The sequence below is a fragment of the Sceloporus undulatus genome, chromosome 6, assembly GCF_019175285.1.
Source record: "Sceloporus undulatus isolate JIND9_A2432 ecotype Alabama chromosome 6, SceUnd_v1.1, whole genome shotgun sequence".
NCBI lineage: Eukaryota > Metazoa > Chordata > Lepidosauria > Squamata > Phrynosomatidae > Sceloporus > Sceloporus undulatus.
In genome coordinates, this window is record NC_056527.1 from 85996641 (window position 1) to 86021104 (window position 24464).

Sequence of the window (24464 nt, forward strand, 5' to 3'; positions counted from 1 at the left end):
CAGTGCAATAAAGCATTCATCTTAGAAGCCTGGGATTGTACTTTAGCCAATCCTACTATAGATGTGTGCACCTGTCTAGAACAGGCAAGGTAAACAGTTGCTGCCTTCAGAATCCCTAACTGAACAGAGAGGTCTGTTGTTAAGACTTGGTGAAGGTGATGTGGCTTAAGTCCAGGCATCTTGATAAGAACAAATGTTGTTTCAGATGTTTCCATGCTTTATCTTAACTGTTAAAAGTAGAGAACAGAGATTCTGGCCTTTGGGGTATGGGATGTATGAAAGGCGGTAAGTGTTGCAATCAATGTCTTGGATTGGACCCAGACCTGTAATTAGTACATTTGCTGGAGTAAATGAGATTTAAGTTAGTCATGATGAAGTCTGGCCCACAAACTGCACTTCCACTATAGAAGAGCTACAATCACTCAGATTTCAGGAAGGACTGTAAACTATGTAAAGGACACAGGTCTGTACATTCTCCACTACAAGATGACTTTGAATCTCTTCAGTGTTCTCCTTTAAAAAAAGTTTGTTTATGTAGGCTAGATTTAAAGGAATGTTAAAACCATACAGGTTTTCTAATTCATTCAAAGCATAACTGTGATGTAACTATGGTTGAAGCAAGGAGGGAAGACTAATGATACACAGGAGGCATCTTGTGAATGGGACTCGATATGAGCAGACCCATCTCTTGTAGCGCCCCAGTCAAATCAGTGCTACCTAATTCATATTCACTAGTGCTCACATTCTCCATCTCTAGCTCCTGTGGCGTCTTCTACCCATTGCTATCTTATTTCTGATCTTCTGTCCTCTTCCGATTCCATATGTCCCTCCCTCCCCATTGAAGATTTTTGGTTTCATGTCATCTTATTTGACGATGCTATTTTGCATCCCACTGACCTTCTCCACCCACATGCAGAGAGAGAAGGGCAAGGAAGACACGAACGGTGCACAAAACAGCCCCCATAAGACTGGGCTTCCTTCCCCCATCACGGAGCCCTCCATCCCCGAGGAGAGCCCACTCCCCGACTTGCACCCATGTGATGCCAGTAAGTAGTTACCTGTTGTCATGAGCTTTGTGAGAGCAAGAAGGGAATTAGATGCCCAAAGCCTGGAGGGTGTGGGGAGGGAACACATTAGGTTACTTGTCCCTGGTTTTGTGGGATAAAAACATGCTGATCTATAGTATAGAACCTATACCAATAACTTTACAAATATGGTACCTTTTGAGTCTTTTGGACCAAAAGACAATGCCAAGCCTCAAAACCTTCTCTCCTTTTCTCAGTGGTGGCTGTTGGGAAACTTTCATAGAACATGGTTTTAAGGCAAGATTGTCCAGCTTGCGAGGGCACTGGTTTTATTTGCTTTATGATATTCTATCAAATTTTGACAGGTGCAGGGTTTGTTTTTGTTTTTCATATCATAGTATTTCAATTATAGGTGAAGCTCCATCTACAAGCAGTTAGGCACGATATAGTTTGCTTTGTATGAACTTTATAAGGTAGTCATATTCACTTAGTATTTCTGGCTGAAGGAAACATGAATAGCAAATCTTTTATAACAACAGGCAAGCAGAGGCATTTTTACAGTGGAGATGGGCCTCTTATCCTTAGTCTCACTCAATGAAATGTGAGAGTGTAGGTATTCCTGATTCTGCATATACATCATCACCACACTGGCTAAAGCAGAAGTGATGGGGAGAAGATGAGCAATGCCTGAGTGAACCACTTTGGCATGCCAACAAAACACTAGCTAAGGAAGCGCCAGGGTGAATGGTGGGAAAGAGCATCAACTCCTTCCTCTTCCTCCTTTCTCTGCTCCCCTCACCTATCACTTTATCTCATTCCAGATTGAGAGCCACAAGCTGACCTTTCGTGAGAACGCCAAAGCCAAGACTGACCATGGAGCTGAAATTGTCTACAAATCACCCACTGTTTCCGGTGATGCCTCCCCACGGCGCCTTAGCAACGTCTCCTCCACTGGAAGCATCAACATGGTGGACTCCCCACAGCTGGCCACATTGGCCGACGAAGTGTCTGCTTCCCTGGCCAAGCAGGGCTTGTGATTGTGTTTAAGTGGGTGGAGAGAATAAGAAGAAAAGAATCCACTCCAGCCTTTCTTTCTGTTCCTTTCTACATCTGCATCCTCCACCATTCCTTTTTTCTTTCTTTCTTTCTTAAATTAATGGGCTAACTCTTTTAACCTGCTCCCTCCCTCCCCCATTTACTCATTCATCTCTGGCCTCAGGATTTCAAAATTCATAACAAATGGGAACGTTTCCCACCATTTCGGAAGGTCTTATTCTAGAGAAACACATCCTTTCCCTCCTCACCCCTAAACAAAAGGAAATGTAATTGGTTGCTAGGCGAATGTATACTGCTTTAGATATCGATCTTGAGAAAGGAGAGTGGTGTCTGCTGCTGTGCATGTGTAGTAGTGAGCCAAATGAATCCCCTTAAAATATAGAACAGAGCCTCCCGTATAGTGATTGCTTAGCCACCTTCTTGAAGAAGCCCTGATGCTTTCAGGCAATATTAGATGTGTGCATGGCAGCAGCACGCATGCAGCTTTCAGTGTGAAAAACCAGCCCCTGCTGGATGGCCTTGGAGAAGGTGAGGGCTTTGGTATTTCACTTGTGCAAAAGGAGGGGTTACCGCATAGAAATGGTGAAGGAAGCAGCCAAAGCTCAGTTGCAAAAAATGCACATGCCTTTATTTTCATTTTGGAAGTTTGATTACAGTCATGATTGCATGCAAGTATCAACACTTGGTGTAATTAAAAGGTATCAGGTGCAATGGCATTTTAATCCTGCACATTCTGTGTTCTCTTCTGCTATTTTTCAAATGATGCATTCTGAAGAGCAGTAGGACACCTTGTTTGTTCTCCTTCCCTAAAAAAAATAATCTTGAAAATTTAAGAACACAGAGTTAGTGCCAGACAAAGTCCAACTTTGAGCAGACTCATTAAAAACACATACTTACTAAATGTGTGTCTGGATTCGGCCCATTGCTTCCCCCCCCCCCCCCCCCCATATCAGTGAGCATTGCCATCTCTTTCTCTCCCTTTTCCATCACTGCATTTCTAGTGCACCATCACCTAGCTTGCCTCCCTCAGCTTCTCATCTGCCCACTATCTTCCATTTCATATTGCTGTGCCAATCTTTTTGCACCTATCACACTTTTGTACCAGCATAGGAAATTGTCTATTTCATAACAACTTGGAATGAATATGTGGAGAGGGAACAAAGGGGGTAGTAAAGTAGCAGATTCGCTCCTTGGGCTCAGTCCAAAAGGCCTGGCTGTTTCTCTTAGTTTCCATGGAAAAGATAATGCGTATGTCTGTGTGTAGAGAAATTTGTGAGGTAGAGGGGGTGGCCATAGGGTGTCTTGTGTTACTGTTAAGAGGACAGATGCACTTATTTAAGACAGGTGCTCTTATTTAAGGCATGTGCAAATATCATGTGGAAAGGATACTTTGACAGGGCAGCCATTTAGCACAATATGGGTATACTGTATATACTCATGTATAAGTCTAAAAAATTTTAGTTAAAAATTTGACCCAAAAATTCTTGGCTGACTTATCCACAGATCAATGTTATTGTACTTTAACTCTTATTTTAAACATTCCCTGGAGAAAGGCAAGAATGTACTGTATATACTCATGTATAAGTCTAGAAATTTTAGTCAAAAAAATTGACCCCCAAAACCTGGGTCGACTTATCCATGGGTCAATATAATTACTGTACTTTAACTCTTATATATAAAAGGAGCCATCCCCTTTCTCTGAATAGAGTGGTAAAAGGTGAGAGTTTAGTCCATCCTGGGAGTACCAAAAAGAAGCATGGATTCCCTCTACTCTCTCATCTATCCAGCCTTTAGGATGAGCACAAACAGTTATGCCTGGCAGAATTTTCTAAGTTCTTTGGCATCATTTTCCTTTCTATCATCCTTTACATCCTTTGTTACATGCCCCTAAGTTTTACCCTTGACTTATCCATGGGTCATATCAAAATCCATAATTTTGGCCCCAAAACCTGCCCTCGACTTATACATGAGGTTGACTTATACAGTGGTACCCCGGGATACGAATGCGCCGCCTTACGAAATTTCCGGGTTACGAAAAAAATCTATAGAAAAAAACTGTTCCGGGTTACGGAAAAAAAATTGGTGCTTTTCGGCGCTTTTTCGCACGAAATCGCGGCTTTCGCTATTAGCGCCTATGGCTTTTTCGGCTTACGAAGGATTTCGGGTTACGAACGCGGCGGCGGAACGAATTAAATTCGTAACCCGGGGTACCACTGTAGTTGAATATATACAGTAATCTGTCCTGGAATCAGCAACCTCCCTCTACTCTCTCATCCATCCAGCCTTTAGTGTAAATACCAACAGTTATGCCTGCTGCAATTTTGTAGATTCTTTGGCATTCGTTTCTTTTGCTTCATCCTTCTGATCCTTTACTACATGCCCCTAGGTTTTACCCTTGACTTCTCCACGAGTCATATCAAAATGCATAGTTTTAGGCCAACCCTTGTCCTCGACCTATACATGAGGTCAATTTATAGTTGAGTATATACAGTATGTGCACCTTTGCACTTACCTTAGACCCTCTCTATTATCTGCGTGTTTGCCACTTGATACCTGCACATCTGAAGGACTGATGGAACCTCAAATACCTTTGACAGATTGATTTCAGATACAGTTGTTTACAAGGCAGGGAGCTCATAACAGCTGAGGAATAACTGTTCATGCTAGAGTATTTGTTGTCTCAAAGCATCCTTCGACAGTACAACCATGGGGGTGGGGTAAAATGCCTTTCTTTCTGAGATCTGTTACACATACTTGTTGCTGGTGAGGAAGAAGTCCCAAAGTAGTACACTGTAAAGTTAATGGGTGATTCCTTGAATACAAGGGCTCCTGCAAGTAGTCAGATGAGCAGACCTTTCTTGCACCTCCTGAGTTGAGGGAGGTGGCTGCATCTATCTTTTTTTTAAAGCCATTTCAATCCAGTTACTCCAAATGTGTGGCACCAGTGGTAGTTGTGTCACTACTTTTTCCCAAACCATATAACTCTAAGTAACATTCTCCAGTAGGCTCTGTTGACTGAGAACAAAACTCTTCCTTAGACTGCATTTCAAGGGCAGCCCTTTTCCCTCTTGAATATGGAACACTACTGCTCTCAACTGCCACCAGTCCATTGCGCTTCAGGCGAATGGGAAACTGTTTCCAAAATGGGGTACTTGCTTTAAACAAGTGTCTAAAAAGTAGTTACCAGTTTAACCTGGAGTTTGGCCAGAAGTCTACTGGGACGTTATGTTGGTCTTCGATCACAGCATGCAAGTTATGATCAGAAAGTGCTTGAGAGCACTGAACCTGATAATGCACCAGTTCCAGTACACTCCTCTCCTTGTACCCAGCATGTGAATTAAGTGTCCCAATACAACAGTGTACACAATTCTCTTGGGACAGCACTAATCATCCATCAGTTCTCCTACTCCCAAAAATGGAAATGCATGCAAGGTTATCCGTCCACAGTTCAAATATGCCACAGCTCATAAGGGACAATTTATTTTTGTTGTTCTTTAAACCAGCTCTATTGGGGCAGTGGGAGACATGGAAAATGGTGTACCAAAACATACAAGTTGGTAATGCACTTACATTTTCACACGGTATTTAGAATGATTTAAAAAATGGTAATCTTGCACTGTTTCACAATCTTTTCTCCTAATGAAAAGGTTGCTTCTGTTGCAGTCAGTCCTTGCAGTCACTTCAGTTGAGGGCCAGGAAGTGCGGTTTCTACATGCAAAATGTCTGACTGACTGAGTTAACTAGGAATTAGAGGCCAAGACAAAAAGGGATGAGATATTAAGAGCGAAGAGGGAAAAAATGGCTTGTAGAATTTTACACTGGTTAAAGGGGAATGCCCATATGGTTGAAGGGTTAGTAGTCATCATGAGTACTCTTTAGTCATCTTTAATAATTTTTATGATATGTGATCTCCTTAACATCCTAAAGTAAATGCAGAGATAATCACTGGCTTTTTTTAAATATAAAAAAACAGGACTTGAGAGACTCTCCTACTGAAAAACTAGACCTAGCCATTATGATTGAATTCTACTCACATATAGCTATAGCTTGGCATTATCCTTTGTCGACTTTTGCATAGAGCCTAAATAAAATGACAAGCATTCTTTAGCATGAAAGCGATAATCTTTAAGACCATTGCCCAATACATCCTGGCCTCCACCCACTTTTTCATTGCTCAAATCCTTTACCACCTTCAAGCTTAGGATATATTATTTTCTCCACTTCAAATGTAGCTCTAAATCACAGGTGCTGTTTCCAGTTTGGATTTTACTTTTATGATTCATTTTAGGACAAAAGAGGCATCCCTTTCTCAAATGGTTAGGCTCATGAGAATTTCAGTCTAGGCCCATGTCAAACTGACTGGCTGACGTCTTGTCTTGGTATATAAATATACATATCTAGGGGTTTGAAGAAGTGTTAACTTGACAGTTGAAAAGTCATGGTTTTGAAGTTAAAAAGAAAAAAAAGATAATGGGCTTTGTTACATGAACGTGGAAGTATGAAAAAGGGACAAGAGTTTAGAAGACCCTACAATTCCCTTTTCAAGTTTTTCAAGGGGTGGGAAACAGGGTGGGGGTGGGAAGGGAGCAAGATTTCCGTATGAACATCCTAGCTTAGCTACCTGTCTGTGACTGTCCATATTGTACTTGTGTGTTTTAACAACTGGTTTACACTGACTGTTGCTGTAAAAGTGAATTTGGAAATAAAAATCATTACTACAATATCAAATGAGTTTTTTGTTGAAGGGAAGGGACTGAGACCGGTTGGCGAAGGTGTCAAACAATTCTAGGCACAGCTGGAATTCCAGTTTGTATTTTATAGAAACGTGTGCATATGCTGTCGCTATGGATTCTCAGTTGGCCCCAATCATGACCACTGGTTTAGGGATTCTGGGAGTTATAACCCATTAACATTGTAAGGGCCATAGGCTCCTTACCTCCATTCTCACCTCTAGTTTTGTACATTTGGTCTTTTGTAAATTCTTGCTGTAGCAGTAAGCCAAAACATTCCAGTCTAGATGTCACACAATGACTATAAGCTGCATCTCGCCTTACAGAAAAGGTATACAGACATTCGTCCTCTCTTTATACTTTTCCATATATTTACCAGAAATGCAAATACAGGCTTACAGCTTTGTTAATGGCCCATCTCTACAGCCCTAGCAAGAATAGCCCACGATGAAGACTGCTGAGTTGCCCTGGTGGCACAGTGGTTAAATGCCAGTACTGCAGCCACTCACTCACAAACCACAAGGTTTGTGAGTTCGGTTGTGAGTTCAATACCAGCCAGGGGTGCCTCAGCCTGGCATCCTTCTGAGATCACTAAAATGAGTATCCCAGCTTGTTTGGGGCAATTAGCTTACAGTTGTTAACTGCTTAGTGTAGTATGAAGTGGTATATAAATGAAGCTGCTATTGCTATTTGCAATATACCAGTGATGGTGAACCTTTTAGAGGCCGAGTGCCCAAACTGCAACCTAAAACCCACTTATCTATTGCAAAGTGCTATGTCCCCCTGGCTTTCTAGTAGCAAACTCGGCTGGAGTGACGGCACATGTGCCCACAGAGAGGGCTCTAAGTGCCACCTCTGGCACGCGTGCCACAGGTTCGCCATACTGCAATATACCATCTGGAGTGCCAACATGGGTCAACCCCATGAATTACACCATCCTCAAAATGTGTATTCTTACCACCATCTTCCAACTTCAAACTAGTAATTTAAAAAGTATCAGTCACACAAACATTGAAAGTTCCTACTTGCACTCCTTGCTTATTGTAGTCATTTCTGAGCATTTCCTCAACATCTTGGCTAATATTTCATTCAGACAACTCTTTCTCCCATCACTTCCCCAAAGAAGAGATTTAGCACGTTTTTGTCAACTTTTTAATTTTTTTAATCTTTTTTTTATAAGCACACATTTGTGCTTTGGCCAACAGAATCAAGACATTAAACAAAGATCAGCTTCTCTGAAGAAAAGCGTTTCTATATAACAAGGACATTACACAGCTTGAAGCAGGAAAAGAAATATTTACAAAATACAAGGTGGTTTTTTTTTTGTGGATTTTTTCCTTTATAACGCTAAGAGGGTTATTCAGAATTTTCAACCTTATAAATAGAAAAGCACTTAATGCAGAGGGATATGGTAGCATTGGGTTTTTCCTTTTTTAAAAAAGAAATTAAACTGGAACAGAACCAAAAACATTAAGTAATGTTGAAAATTGTGAAAAAACCCCAACCATTAAGCAGTTTAGCTACTATTTCGTTACGATTACAAAATGAGAAAAAAAAATGTTTTTTTTTTCCTTTTTGGTGATGTGATTAATACAGAAGACAGGCGCAATGCTAACAACAGGACAGGGACCAACAGCCACACCGCAAGGGTCAGAAAAACATTACAGATGAATCGGTGTGCAGAATCTGGGAGTCACTGGGGATGGAAGGTGATGGCAGCGGCCTCTTTAAATTAAATCCAGATCTGTTGAGCTTAGTGATAAGTCAGCCCAAGAAGTTGTCAGAAGGAGGAAAGAAAACCTGACCAAGAAGGTTGTTTTCATGTAAGTTGTGTGTGGAAGTGGAGTTACATAGTAGTGGTGAAAAACAAAGTTCTATCTTTTCCTGGGGGGAAAACGTACACTTCATAGCTTCAAAATGTAAGATGCCATCTCAGACAATGCATAGACTACATGCTTCTACCGAGAGCCAAAGGAAAGAAACAATACTGAAATTATACACTCTCACTACAATATGGCTTTGTGAATCTGGGGCGACAAGTTGTTGACTCCTGTGACATTCTTCCCCATATTTAAGGCTCCACACTATTGTATTGCAATCTAGCAGCAGCAGATACACAAACTACTGCAACTTTCAAACTAACAGGCAGAATGCAAAACTAAAAAGAAACACACTTAAGAATTAACAGCAGATAAAGGGGAGGGGAGAATCACAAATCACATCTAGCAAAGGAAGCCTTTAAAAGTGTTCTGTCATGGAAAACTCCTTTTGAAATGCTTGTCCGTCGGTTTTCTCCCCACTCCGCCTTTAGCTTGCTATGTATATTCATTTATTAAAAATAAAATCCTAAACAACAATAGTATGATCTGACTTCTCCAAAAATCACATCCATGCTGATGGGACATTGCCTTAAACAACCAAGAACACTTCTTCCTCTTTAACATGGAGAGAGAGAGAGAGAGGGAGGCAAGGGATTTGTGGGGGGGGGGGGGAAGACTTGAAAGCAGCAACAGACAGTAGAAATGATGAAGGCAGCACAAGGTGAGGTAACTTGGAGAAAAGGAGCTCCTGCAAGGGCAAGTGAGAAGCCATCCTTTAGGGAACCAAGTGATCAAGAGGAGGGGGTTTGCATTGCAAGTGCTTTCTAGTGCCAATGGTGGCCCATGAGCAGAACAGAGAGAAAGAGAGTGAAGGGGGTTGTATTCAGAAGACATCACTTTTCACCACTAATTTCACTCCACTAAAATCTTAAGGGAGAAGGGAGGGCACAGTGATGGTGGTGGGTGAGGAGAACAAGACACAGCAAAAGTAAAAGGGGGGGGGGGAGAGAAAAGAAAACCTTTTGCCAGTGAATGAATTCCAGGGCCAACCAGCCAGTTTTCACCCCAATGTTTGAGGAGTGTTAAAGATGGGGAAGGGGAGACAATGTTGCTCTCCTCATCCGACCACCCAGCACTGGATAAGGTGTGCGTGACAAGTTAACATGGAAAGAAAGGGAGAAGGGAAATAAAACAGTTTCTAAACTCCTTAAATTCACTAAAAACTGTGAAAAATTCCCAGCAGGATGTTTGAATATCAAACGCAGATTTCAGAAGCTTTAATGCCAAAAGTTAGTTTGGTGGATTGCTTTTTGCTCTCATTTTCCTGTCCATCTCTTATCTGTGGGCCGGCCGCTGCACGGTGGCTGCTGCCCCTGCATTCCGACTCTTGAGGCAAGCAAAGGTGGGCGAGGTGGGGGCTCCGTCTGTTTCTCGGGAGGGTTTGCCACCGGATGTGCGCCGTGTGCATCGGGATGACCGGTCCTGGGGATCTGGCTGGTCCTCACACTCAGTCTTGGGGTTGTAGGAAAGTGGGAAGCTGCGTCGCTCCCAGGGCTGTACAGTCTGAAAACCAAAAGGCAGCCAGTCAGCAGGGCTTTTGTGTTTCGCTTCCATTTACAAAGCTGGTTCACAAAGACCTTTGACCCACCAGATGTTTTGGACTTCAGCACCCAGAATCCTCAAAATTACTAGCATATCTCCATGCAGGACATGTAGCAGGCAACCTGGATTGACATGTAAACTGAAGCCAACTAAAAAATGAGGCTCACGTTTCCTAAGACACTGCCTTCAGGTAACAGGAAATAAATCGAAGCTGAAAGGATGGGGACTTGTATTCCAAGTCCTTTTCATATGAAAGTTTCCTCCATGACTGCTTGCCAAAGCGTAACTGAAAATCATTAGAAAAGACCCCCCTACTTCTGCAATACTGTTGCTCTCCAGTAAGCATGGAATGGCCAAGAGGGGCAGGGGTGGGTAGAGTGGAGTTCTACACTAGGTCCAGAGGTGTTAAATGAGTCATCGTAGCATAATTCCACATATGGAACTACAGCTGTGCCTCCATATCCACAGATTCAAGCACCCACTGATTGAAAATATTTTAAAAATATATAAATAGCAAACCTGTGTGTGTGTGTATTATAAAGGTCATCATTTTGCTATCCATTGTACTGAATGGGGCTTGAGCATCCATGGGGGTCCTAGAACCAAACCCCAGCGGATAACGAGCCCACTGTACCATGCAACACAGCCAAGAAAGATTGCAACTACTGTCAGCTACGTTTCCTAAGGAGCCTTCGCTGAAAGTTTGTCAAATGGCTACCAGGTTGCCTCTAATCATGTATTATTGTGATATTCTGAAAGGAAAAAGAAGCCTAGGAAGGGTAGAACTTAACTTTACCAAAGCCATGCTGATTCCTCTTCAAGTCTTTCTCTTCTATGTGACAGATACATTTTTCATAAATAATGCTTTCTGCTTGATCACCCAGAACAAAGGTTGTCAATTGCCCTGTGATTCTTGTTTCTCCCAGTTCCCTTTCTAAACATTACGTGTTACTTTAGTCATTTTCTAGTTCTCTAGTATAGAGGCCAAATTTAGGAACACATATTATTACTTAAAATCAGTTATTTCACATTTATTTTATATTTTGAGTTACTTCTGGATGCTGACCAGATTTTTGTTTTGTTTTTTTAGATCTTCAGCTTAACAACATGACAACTTAGTACCTTGTCACCTCTTGCTTCTTCCAACACCCTCCCTGAAAATACCAGATCATGGTCGAGAACTGGTTCTAAATTCTCTTCAATAAAGACAGACACAAAGAATTCATTCAGCTTCAGTGCAAATTGCCCAGCCTAGCCTTCTGTAACGTGCCTTGTAAGCTAGCTTACTTAGAATCCCCATGTTGCATGATAAACCTAGTGCTCCCCTGGCCGTTTTGTACTTACCACATTTTTTGAGGAGGCATATTCTCTGCAATTTTGGCCCTACCTCTTTAATTTCAATCTTTTTCAAAAAAAAATTTTTTTGCTAGAGTTTGTGTTATTCTCTCCTTAAGAGATCTGAGCTTCTGTGATGATTTTACATAATGTAAAGAATTTTGAAACCACTCTCCTTGTTTCCTTTTTAAAGTGAAGCTTTCTCCTTCAAACTTAAACTCAACTGTGTTAAGCATCTTTTGACAATTTCCATCCACATATACATTCAGTCTGATGGCACTATGATTGCTGGTCCAAAATACATTGCAAAAGGGCAGGTTGCTTACCTGTAACTGTAGTTCTTTGCGTAGTCATCTGCGAATCCGCAGATGGGTTATTCTGCACTTGTGCAGCAATTTTGGATCTTACTGGAATTGCTAGGGAAGACTTGGCGGTAGCTCTGCCCATCCTCCATATAGGCTCAATGTCTTCCCGCCCTTTCTCAGTTCAAAAAGTCCGCTGTAAGAGCAGACAAGGAAGAAAGCGCAGGACACGAAAGAGGGAAGGATGGGCAGGATTTGTGTGGATTCGCAGATGACCACTTGAAGAACTACAGTCCTTTGTTGTGTCTGCGAAGCCCACAAATGGGTTAGACTGACAAGCTGAATGTCTCCTGCAGGAGGGAATGTCCTGACAATAAAGATAATAAACCAGGAGAAAACCATGTGAGTGTGTATCATTAACAGTTGTCAACTAACCTCAGTGAATTGCAGAAACTCAGCTCTGCCAAAGGCTGCCTCACGGCGGTTTCTAATATCAAGTCTGTAATGCTTAATAAAGGTCAGCAGTTGTGACCAGACTGCAGCCTTACATATGTCCTCCAAGGAGATTCTGGACAAGAAGGCAGAGGAAGTGGCTACCGCCCTGGTTGAATGGGCTTGAATTCGAGCAGGGGGAGTCTACCCAAGAAGTTGATAATAAAGGCGGATAGGGGAGATTACCCACTTGGAGAAATGCAGTGGGGTGACAGGGAGTCCCAGTTTGGGAGCAGAGTAGCAAACAAAAAGTTGGCGAGAATGTCTTGAGACTGAAGTTCTATCCAGGTAGGAAGCCAAAGGCTGTCTGACATCAAGGAGTGGAGTCAGCACTTTGTGTCAGTGGTCAGGTTCGGGGCAAGCGTTGGATGAACAATGTCTTGGTTGAGATGGAAAATACAGACTATCTTCGGCAGAAAGGAAATGTACAGTCGGAGGATGACCTTATTGTTAAAGAATTTGAGGTAGAGGGTGTCGGTACAGAGGGCACAGATTTTACCAGCCCAACGTGACCAAAATGCTGTCTTCCAAGTGAGGAGCCTTGGGTCATAGGAAGTGAGAGGTTCAAAGGGAGCTGTAGATAGGGCTGCCAACACAAGTTGGAGGCCCCAAGCTGGATCGAGGGCGGTGGATGGAAGCTTGAGATTGGTCAGGCGCTTGAAAAACTTCTTTATCAGAGGGTCGACAAAAAAGGAGGGGCGGCCGGAAAACTGGTAGTGGGCATAAATTGCTGCAAAGGATTTTAGGGCCTTCCAGACCACTAGCATCTCCCGGGTGCTGATACGGTAGCAGCGCTCTGTGAGGGACCATCTCCCGTTGACAGAGAGGTCATTGCAGTGAGTTCCCCATTCAGTGGTGGAGGCGTCTGTAGTGAGAATGACCTGGGGCTGAGGAGGCAGGGGGGCATGCCCACGCAGGTGTTCTGCAGATCGAGCCATCAATACCGGCCTTGGGATGGTGATCCACTTCTGTGGATGGTCGTAGGCAGGGTTGAACACCGAGAGGAACCAGGACTGTAAGGGAGTTGGGCCCAAGGAGTGTTGTATGTTGTGGATGCCATGTGGCTCAGCGCAACCTGACTGTTCACGCCCTGATGCGTCTGGAAGCAAGGCAGAGGACCTGAGGTTTGATAGATATGCTCTTGACACCGTGGAATCTAACATGGCGCCTATGAAGCGCACTCTTTGGGTTAGACAGAGTGGATTTTTCTGTGTTGACCATCAATCCCAAGGCTCAAAGGAGGGAGAGAACATAGTTGAGATTGTCCCAAGAGCATGTGTCTGGTTGGAGCGATGAATAGCCAGTCGTTGAGGTATGGAAAAATGTTTTGCCTCTGCACTCAATACACCTCTTGAAAGAGTGTGAGGACATTGTTGAACAAGCCACAGGGACAAGACGAGAGAATGGTCAAACAAGCTGTATAATACCATTGATCAGAGTCCAAAACAAGGCAAATCACTATCCAAAGAGAAGTCAAAGCCAAAACGTGGTCAAAAGGGAAAGCAAAAGGAAGGAGCGAATTCCAAGCAAGGTTCCCTGTGCTGCTCACGCAGTGGACAAATGGAACTGAGAAAGGGTGGGAAGACACCGAACCTGAATAAAGGGTGGGCGGAGCTACTGCCATGTCTTCCCTAGCGATTCCAGTAGGTGCAGAATAACCCACTTGTGTGCTTCACAGAGACCACAAGGAAGAAATAATTCAGTGAGACTGCTTTAACTGTCCTGGTGCAATGCTAGGGAATTCTGGGAACTGTATTTTTATGAAGCATTTAGCCTTCTCTGCCTGAGATAGCTCTGGGGCCACAACATGCTACAATCTCCATGTTTCCTTAGCACTGAGCCAGGGCAATTAAAGAAGTCTCAAACTGGACTCTTTCTGCAGTGAGTTTGGACTGCTGTTTCCATTTAGTTTGACATCAGGTACTGCTGACCCCTTAGTTTTAAATCCAGGTTTCCCTCCCCACTGCTTTTGTGATCAGCTTTGCGATCAGCTTTTCTAAGCATGGGTTTATTTTATTTTTTCTCATTACCATTAAGTAAACAGATTTTCTCAAAATAAATACAACTGAACCCACACTTTCATGTTCAAATGCCTAACAAAATTGTGAAGTCAAAGGCATTCATGGCCGCCATCCATAGTTTTTTGTAGGTTTTTCAGGCTATGTGGCCATGCTCTAGAAGAGTTCATTCCTGACGTTTCACCAGCATCTGTGGCTGGCATCTCCCTGAATAAATCTTGCCAAGAAAATCTCTCAATAGGTTTGCCTTAGAGTTGCCATAAGTCAGAAACGACTTGGAGGCACATAACAACAGCTAACATGTCAGGCCTGGCACTGCCACACACAATTCTGCTCTTTTCATGTTTTCTAGTTTTCTGGACTCTACAGGCCCCTTTTGGCATGAAGAACCTCATCTAGTATACCGTCCCCTTTTCTTTCTGGAGATATTTTTTCTTCCTTTCAGAAATAATCATATCCCATTGCTTCATTCTATTCCACTAGGTTTCAGTTACACTCCATGTATCTATGCTCTTATTTACAGTGAAGGACACCATCTTGGCTTAGAAGTGTCTAAACTTTATTGAACTCTACAGCTTTTTGTTGTTATGTGCCTTTGAGTCAACTCTGACTTATGGAAACCTTATCATAGGATTAGTAAGAGTTATTCAGAGGATGTTAGGCCTGAATGTGTGTGACTTGCCCAGGGCCATCCAGTGCGACCCTATGGCTCAGTAAGGATTCCAACCTTGGTCTCCGGAAGCCCTAGTGCAACACACAAACCACTACTCCACACTGGCTCTCAATTAACTTTTGAATTGCCCAAAACAAATGATGTCTTGGTAGAGGACAAAGCTTTAAAAATATAAACTCCAAATGATAAGCAGAGATGGCAAATAATAAAACCAGTGCAAATAGTATATGTCCACTTTTACATTTTGTGTCCCAAAAGCTTTTGTTAAGATGGCTGTTGAATGGAGACAGAATTTCTGTCTAGAAAATGATTATCTACCCTAACCAGAAGTAAAGCAAACCCCTATATTTATAGGAAAAGGTCCCTCCCCAATATTCTGTTCACTTCCTTAAAGAGACTCTTGTTCTTTAAGAGTACCAGCCAGCTTTTCCAAAGCAAAACTGAAAAGCAGACAAACAGTCCACAGGGCCCCATTAATGCAGTGCTCAGCAAAAGGCCATGGACCATTTCTTGAGACCAGTAAGGAACCTACCACTCACCTGTTCATCAAGGCCAGATTCTGGTGTGGAACAACGTGTGTCCTCACTGGACAGATGTCGCATGGACTCCCGGGACAGAGGAGTATGGGGACCAGAGAACATGTCAGGGCTGATGGGACTGCGTGGCGAGTGTGTATGGGAAAAGTCAGAATGGGAGTAGCAGTTGCCAATATCAGGTGATGCCGGTTGTGGGGTTGATGGGTTCCCAAGCTGTGGGGTTGTCCGTCCATCTGATGATCTGTAAGACCTGAAATTAATTTTTCAAAGTTGCAATCACTTTAAAAAAAATTATAGCTGTCAAGTTGAAAGCTTCATCCACAGAAATCACATCAGGAGAATGAGAAGCAGATTTAAGCCCCTGTTCTGGCAAAAACAATCACCCTTCAGCTAGTCCTTCTTCTAGCTCACTCAATGCAGACTTTTTTCACAATCAGTTAAGGACACAGCTTGGGAAGAAATTATTTTGAGGGTCTTTTTTTTAAATACTTCACTTCCTATGTTCCTTGCACTGTCTCCTCCTCACATGTAATGCTGCTTTCTCAAACGATTCCACCTTTTCTTCCAGCCTGCTCCCCATGCTTGAAGCTGCCTCCTGAACACCTCTAGGATGCCTTTCTCTTTCAAATCACTTCCAAAGGTGACCTTTTCCACCAATTCTTTAAGGCACAACCTGTTAGCTCTTAAACTCCACTGCTAATAAACCTAAGCACATATATGTCTTATTTTCCCATACTGCATGTCCACTTCATCCCCCCGCCTCACTTCTAACTTATTCTTTTTATTACAGGATGATGCGTTCTTACATTTGTTGTGCACATTGCCTCTTTAAAACTCAATACTGTATTTAGATGCAACTACTAGTTAATAACCTAGCCCATATATTTGGAACTGGATATAGTGGCCAGCATCCTGTATGGCTCAGCATAGTGTAGTAATTCTGCAAGATGAACTACACTTTGTTGTTAATTGTTATGTTCACTTCGGCCTATGATGACCCCATGAATGAAAGGCCTTCACAGCCCTGCTCAAGTCTTGTTAACTCAACGTCCTTGATTGTGCCTATCCACCCACTTTCCCTACTCCCTCCTACTTTACCAAATATTATTGTGTTTTCTAATGAGTCATGCTTTCTCATATTATGTCCAAAGTGCAATAGTCTCAGTTTAGTCATTTTGGCTTCCAGGCACCAAATGAACTCATTTATTTGTCTTTTTGGCAGCCCACAGTATCTTGAGAACTCTCCTAAAGCACCACATTTCACATAAGTTGATTATCATTACACTACACTACTGCTGGACATTCACTAACCCACCATACTTACATTATCGAATGTCGAGGTCCTTTGAAGGTCTCAGCAAATGATGCTAACTGTTTCACATCTGGCTACATGGACATAACTAAATGCCTCTCTGATAACTCACACTCTCCATGCAACACAGAATGGCTGGGGGGGAGCTGTTGCAGCAACACTACAGTATGTCTGGAGGGCAGGGGACTTGACACCAAGGGAGGGAATACCACCCTCTACAACCAATAAAAAGACACATGCAGGCACAAGGCTGACATGCACGTGCATATGCCATTAACAAGACGTCCACCAGTTCCTGAAGTCAACCCCTACTATTACCTAAAATAGGCACCCCTGAACCACCAAGTCATCCGTACTTGAAATAGACAACAATTTGTACAACAAGACTTGAGGGCATCATGTTACTGAAGAAGAAGCCAGCTCTACCTGCTGCCTCGTCGCTGAGGTGGAATACTTGTGCTCCACAGCCACCTCGCCCGCTCTGTCTCCTCACACTTGGCATGGAGAGTGGCAAAGGCTGCATCAGACAGATCCTCTATCTGGAAGAGCAATAAGAGGAGATGAGCACTGGGAAGATTCTCCAAAAGTTTCAGTGATTCAGAAGGCCCTCTAAAAGCACCCCAGGACTCTTCATAGGAAGATGCTGGGTATCCCTCCTGCCTGCCCCCAACCCACCAAGAAAAAGAGGCTCTTGCATCAGATGTCTGCCCCATTGTCCCTTCGTGCATCATGCATGTCTTGCTGGGAAAGATCAACGAGGTAAATCCATGGGTATCTGAAATGACTTGCAATAATTTAGATTTGATTCGTATTAACTCAAAATCTTGACAATTCCAGATCTTCTGTACACAACAGCTGCCCAAAGCATGAAACAGTTCAGCCATGGAACAGTGGTCTTGCTTTTCTTTTACAGCAGGATCTATTGTTGGAGCATGATTAGGTGCTGGGAAGAAAGATTTCCATCATGCCCTAAAAACTCATTTGGCCTCTAAGAGGAGATGTGCTGGGAATTCTCTGCCTTTACCTAGCAAGAAGAGGCTACAAGCAGAAACACAAGGCTAGAGGGCATAAAAGCAGTTCCCTACACCAAAATGTCAGGTACTGCCATTATTTGAGTATAGCAATTAATACAATTAGATAAAATTCTGATTAGAAAAAGCCCAAATCATGCATATGGAATAAACTTTACAAAACATTACATTTGTCTATGTACGCTTATTCTTCAGAGTAGGGAAAAGGGGAGAACAGCTTTAGAGTGCCCAAAAATACATTTATGGAACCCAACATGTTTGAAGTATCTCTGGAAACATAACCAACTAGAGCCTGTGACTTCCAGTTTGGTTGCATGACAGCTTTTTGCAAGCATTCTTGAAGCCAAAAACTCTTAACTGTCTCTACCTTAAAAGATGTCTTGAGAAATATATGCAAAGTATATTGGCTCTAATATAACTGAGCAGGGCTGGACTTGAGGCTCTCTCAATGTTGGTAACTACCATGCTGGCATGGGCTGATGGGGGCTGAAGTCCAATAACACTCAGACTGCTCCCTCTTTCCCATCCTTGATCTACAGGCTTCCTTCTACCTTTCATTCCAGGGACTTGGAAAGGGTTTTTTGGTAAAGAACAGCATGCAATAGCTCAAAGAAAAGGAAAACCGAGTAGATGAGGGATCACATAATTTTGCCAGACACTGAATTGTCTGTCCTCCACTATAAGGGAGCTTGTTCAGTGCTCTGCAAGTGGACTAGAAACAAGGGTGAATCTCTTTCTCTTTCACCTACAGCTAATTTTCCCCCTCATCTACTCCAGGAATCACATTCTATGCACAAGGGACTCAGAAGACAAGGGGATGACCGTACGCAATCACTAATGGCTGGTAAGAGTTATCACATGATTTAAAGAAACAGCCACCCACCACCCCAGTGAAATTCTTCTGTAATACATCCCTCACATGACTGTATTCTCTTCAGCCACATCCTGTTAAATGTAACAGACATGTACATCCTAGGGAGGGGTAGAAAAGGATGCACATTCACCAAAAGCTTCATCAAAGGGAAATGGGAAAATTTAGACAGTGGGTGGCTTTCTCTCTACTATCAAAATGGTTTTCACAGTCCACACAAGGATCTTTTCACTACCCCCTGCCCAAATTCCAGAAATATTTATCTCTCAGGCATTCCAGTGCCACAGTTCAGGCAGGAATCATCTCAGTTTAAAAGACTGAAGCATGTGCCTGTCCCATTAAGTTCCTTCCAGGTTCTATAGAAGCTTGTTGAATCATTCTATAACTTGCTACAGCAGAGGCAGTTCTCAAGTGGTTTGTTCATATGCATTATAAGCTTGGGCAGAGAGAAATTTTGTCGTACGTTCCAGTATTGACCCACTGTTCCACAGTAATCCCCTGTTCTGTGTTCGGAAAAAAAAATGTACAGCACACATCACTAAAGCCGCATTAACTTGTTTTTTTTGTTTGCTTGTTTGCTTGCTGCTGGTTTGGACCTAATGGATGAACATTCTCCTTCAACAATAAGGCAGTCTTCCACACTGAAACTGTTGCTGAGGATTGTCATGAGTATGTGGTCTTTGATCCTGTTGGTTAATACATATAGCATTTTTAACAGGATACAGGAGGCTTTGAGAAGTGAATTTTCAAAGCTAGATGACAGCAGCAACAGAAGAACATGCAGTCACTTTAGTTTCCTTAGGCATTGGTCTGTTAGCTGGAAGTACCTTCTTCCTTTGGAGGCACATCTTCATCTTCAACTCTGTTCTTATGAAAAAGGCAATAAAGCACAGATGCACAACCTTTATGAGGCACTGTTGCTTCTATCCTGGGTTTCAACCCGCAAAACATGTAATTGTTCTGATCTATTATTTGGCTCACTGGCCTCAGCCTACGCAACACTTCTGTCTTCTGGTGGCATGTCCGCACAAGGGTAGCTACTCTTCCAAAGACAATGGCTTCATAGCACGCTATAAGAGTCCTCGCTATTGCACATACGGTTTTCTGAGTTTCCTAAATTCTAAAAAACTGATATTTGGAAATCAGATTTATTGTTTTTCACACATGAACACTAACAGGTCATTGTAAAGATCCGAAAGACCTCTATCATATTACACATCCTTTTGAAAATTTATGGTAAAGGTCATGATTAGCATCTTCCTGGATCCTATTACATTCCATCCCACTCCCAGAACTGTGCAAATATGCTTTACATCTGAGTATTTATTACCACTCTGTACTGCATTTGAAGAGGTGGATTTATATCCAAAAAAGTTCATGCAAAAACAAAAAACAGTTAGTCTTAAAGTTGTTGCCATTTCTTTCTTTCTTCTTCCTCCTTCCTTCTTATGCAGCAAGAGAATAACATAGTTACTGTACTTCTTCAAATACTCTTCCAAAGTGATTAGTCCTATTTACCTCATGATAATTTGGAAATTTGTGCTTGAGGATACATATAAAGTGAAGAATACACCTGGCTTGCAAGAATCTCTAATTTCCCACCTTTCCTTGTTCAGTGGGATTCAGTGTTGGGATGCTGATGCTTTTACCTCATGGAATTCTCCACTGTCACAGAGCTTGTTATTGCCTGGAGAAAAAAGAGGCAGTACATCTGCTGCTACCACTGTGTCACCTATGGTTTAGGAAATGGCAAGTTGTTGTTCATTTTGTCCATGGCTTCTTACTACTACACTCCGAGGGAGTTTGTTCCACTGTCGAACAGCCCTTACTGTCAGGAAGTTCCTCCTAATGTTGAGGTGGTGGAGGTCTTCAAACGGAGGCTGGATGGCCATCTGTTGGGGATGCTTTGATTTGGATTTCCTGCATGGCAGGGCATTGGACTGGATGGCCCTTGTGGTCTCTTCCAACTCTATTATTCTATGATTCTATAATTCTATGGTTCTAAAGTTTATTAAGCCCCTTAATGGTTCATTCACCACTAACAGCACAATGTGAGCCAAAAGAGCCTTTTTTTTTTAATGAGAAGGATGAGGTCAACTCCCTTGACCTGTTCTGTAGAAATCCAAATGCCTAAGCATCTGGCCAAGAATACTGCAGCTTAAGATTCTGGTATCCAAAATTCTGTTATGACCGAATTCCTTACTCCCTCAAGTGAGGGAGTAAATGTCTTACCAAAAATTCACATGAAGACAAACATACAGCCTCACCAACTCTTCTACTATCTATGTGTTTTAGTTGGGTGCTCAGTTGTGTACATTTGATGGCTGTCTGTTGAGGATAAAAGAAACTGAAAATTCTCCAGGGACTCTCAAAGCTTAGATATCTCTACAGGCGACAATCCATATCTGACAGTTACATCAGAGAATGAAACATGGTGATATATTTCTAAAAGTACATATATCTAATTATTCATGAATATGCATTACTTTTCAGTATCCTTTTTTATGTATCTCAATCTGCATTCCAGTCACATATGAAAAGTAGGAGCAAGAATATAAAATTCCACAACTATTTATTTATTTATTTATTTAGGTATTTATATCCCGCCCTTCAGCCCTAATGGCTCTCAGGGCGGCTTACAATTATTATTTTTAATCAGACAGTTCCCTGCCCTCAGGCTTACAATCTAAAAGACACAGAACAAAAGGAGAAGGGAATGATGGAGGGACATTTGCTGAATGTCAAATATACTAAAATTAATCATCATTCAATCAATCCATCTTTATTACTGTATGAACAGCAGTATAAAAAGAAACACTATTCAAGAATTTTATAAAAACAAAGAATAAGAACAAGGAATAAGTCATCTTTAGCACCTCAAGTTCACTTATTCTCAAAAATGCCTGTTTAGATGCTATTCACTCTTTTTGTTGTTATTAACTGCCCTCCAGTTGATTTTGACCCATGGCGACTCTGCTGATGAGACATCTCCAAGACCATCTGTCCTCCACTGCTCAACTCCTGCAAAGTCATACTCGTGATCTCTTTAACAGAGTTCATCCATCTTGCATGTGGCCTTCCTCTCTTTCTACATCCCTCTACCTTTCCTAGCATTACTGTTTTCTCCAATGATTCATGCCTTCTTATGATTCATGCCTTCTTACTTTGTCCAAAGTACGACAACCTGACTTTTGTCATCTTGGTGTCTAAGGAGATTTCTGGCTTGATCTGCTCCAGGACCCATTTGTTGGTCTTTTTGGCTGTCCATGGAATCTTTAGCACTCTTCTCCACCACCATATTTCAAATGAGTTGATTTTCCTTCTATCCTCCTCCTTCACTGTCCAGCTCTCACATCCATACATGGCAACATACAGCATACAATGCTTGTATGATACTAACTTTTGTGCTCAGCTGTATAGCCTTGCATTTTAGGATCTTCTCTAGTTCTTTCATAGCTGTTCTTCCCATTCTTAATCTTCTGATTTCCTGGCGCCAGGTTCCATTTCTATCAATGTTTGATCCCAGTTTCTATTTCTTCATTGTCTAACTCAAATTGGTATAGATTCTCTGTGGTCATTATTTTTATTTTCTTTATGTTCAACAATAGGCCTGCCTTTGCACTTTCTTCCTTGATCTTTCTTAGTAGTTGTTTCAGGTCTTTGAGGTTTTCTACTAGTATTATGGTGTCATCTGCGTATCTGTACTCCATTTTGTCAATTATCACTAGTATCATGGGACGCAGAGAACTCTGGGTTACTTTTGTTGTAAGGGTTTAAAATGATTTCCAAGGCTTAGCTCTTTGGCAAATGCTTACACACTTCCCCTGCTTGGTTTGTTTGTTTGTTTGTTTGTTTTGTTTTTTAGGCCAGGGGTGGTCACAGGCTATGGATTCTCTGATGTCTCACTAGTGCCAGCAGTATTATCACTACTAGAGCCAACAGGTTTTCGAATGGAGGGAAAACCAACCCCATGATAGCCACGGTCTTCATGCCTGAGTGTCTTCTCTTTTAATTGTTATTTGCTCTGTTATTTTAAGTGAATCTGTGACACACACCTGAACAACTAACTGCATTGTGCTCTCTTCCCCAAGGCAAGTCAGGTGGATCACGCAGTCATGCAACTGACCTTTACCCCTATGTTCTTTGAAAAAGGAACAGTAGCCATAAGGAAATATAACTCAGTTTCCCATGGAATGAATTCTGGGCAGCTATTTGAAGGCAATTAAAATTTTTCTCATTTTTAGCAGCCACTTATAAGGCACAGAGCAGAACTGGGTTGCCTGATAAAGAACTCTTTCATGGAAGGAAGAAAAATAAGAATTACGTTAATCCTGCCATGGTTTTAGCATTCTCAAGCCAGATTCTGCAATTCTTGTCTGGTGAAGCTTTTTGCTCCTCCATTTTAGAAAAGCCCAGATAGAGAGGTAGTAGGAAGATTGGGGGAGGAGTCTCGACATGCCAGTATTTCATCTGTGGGATTACAGAGAAACCACAAAAGAGAATCATCATTAATTACCTCTTCATTGTCTTCATCTGGGTTCACCTTCAGAGCACCAATATCCACAACACGCCAGCTGTAAGACAGGTCACAAAGGACAGTAAATAAGAGATAAGAACCAACCAATATCCCAAGACTGAAATGATTCTAATAGGTGGGTGACAAAAAGTTTGAAGAAATGCTAGAAATGCCTCCTGGTTATGATAAAGGCTTTGAATATTATTTTTAAAAAGCTAACAGATATTACATTTGCTAACAGCAAGGTGCAGTAGACACTTCCCAACCATGGGGGTTTCATTCCACCCCTCCCATGGATGGAGGAATACGGACACAGTTGTGGCCCATATTATTCAAGGGTGGTGATGCTTATTGCTGCTTATTGCTACATCAGACTCTTTGTCTATCTTAATTAATCTATTCCCCCCTTATTAGACTAGTATTACTTTCCCAAGGCTCCTCAACCTGCTACCCTTCAACTATGTTGAATTACAATTCCCACCATCTTCAAGCAAAATATCAACTCATCTGGAGAAGAAAATGCCATTTGACTGGGAAGCATTCTTCAAGGATTTTACAATACTTTCTTCCAACCTTGCTAATCAGGAGACTTTTTTTTTAAAGTTAGATCTTTTGCTAACTTTAATGACAATACAGTACGGCAGCAAGAACAAATACTTCAACCATAACAGTGATAAAAATGGCTCCATGTGTGCAACTGACAAAAATGGGGTGGAGAAGATGACAAAGAGCCAACATCCAACAATGAGGCTTACCACTGCTGTTGGCAGCATGCATCTGCTCTCGATAGCTCCTCTCCCTCGCTGATGTTCTAACAATGTCTCAGAGAAGCTACTGCCACTACACTCCCCCTAATTCTGATTAAGTACAGTTGCCCCTCCTAACTCATGGATCTGAGACCCGCAACCTCGACTATCTGCGGAGGGGCAACCTGTAACCTCCAATGGTGTGTGCATCCCATTCAAGCCTATGAGGCTTGAATATGCACAAGCCTCTGTTTTCACACTGGGAGGGTGTCCAGAACGGATCCACTGTGAAAATGGAGGGCCAACTGTACAAGTAGCAATGGCACAGAAAAAATGCCTTCCTTTGTCCTGAGCCCCTCTCTCCTGCAAGTAGCAATGTGGACACAGCAACCAACTACC

At 42.2% G+C, this 24464-nt stretch overlaps 2 protein-coding genes across 13 annotated transcripts in view; one reads left to right on the top strand and one right to left on the bottom strand.

Annotated features, from left to right (window-relative positions):
• Positions 1-2600, top strand: part of MAPT (microtubule associated protein tau) — a 95911-nt gene extending 93311 nt beyond the window's left edge. For all 7 annotated transcript variants that reach the window (XM_042473402.1, XM_042473407.1, XM_042473409.1 and 4 more), the window contains one exon: positions 1847-2600. In XM_042473402.1, coding sequence (XP_042329336.1) covers positions 1847-2062 — 216 coding nt within the window. In that variant the 3' untranslated portion in view covers positions 2063-2600. The remainder of the gene's footprint in view (positions 1-1846) is intronic.
• An 87-nt stretch (positions 2601-2687) lies between these two features.
• The window catches only part of KANSL1 (KAT8 regulatory NSL complex subunit 1), a 176610-nt gene continuing 154833 nt past the window's right edge, over positions 2688-24464 (bottom strand). For 5 of the 6 annotated variants that reach the window (XM_042473396.1, XM_042473400.1, XM_042473399.1 and 2 more), the window contains 4 exons: positions 23320-23377; positions 17328-17440; positions 15593-15839; positions 7950-10194 (listed from right to left, as the gene is read on the bottom strand). In XM_042473396.1, coding sequence (XP_042329330.1) covers positions 9967-10194; positions 15593-15839; positions 17328-17440; positions 23320-23377 — 646 coding nt within the window. In that variant the 3' untranslated portion in view covers positions 7950-9966. Of the gene's footprint in view, positions 2902-7949; positions 10195-15592; positions 15840-17327; positions 17441-23319; positions 23378-24464 lie in introns of those variants that run through there. The other variant, XM_042473398.1, reaches the window with a different exon arrangement.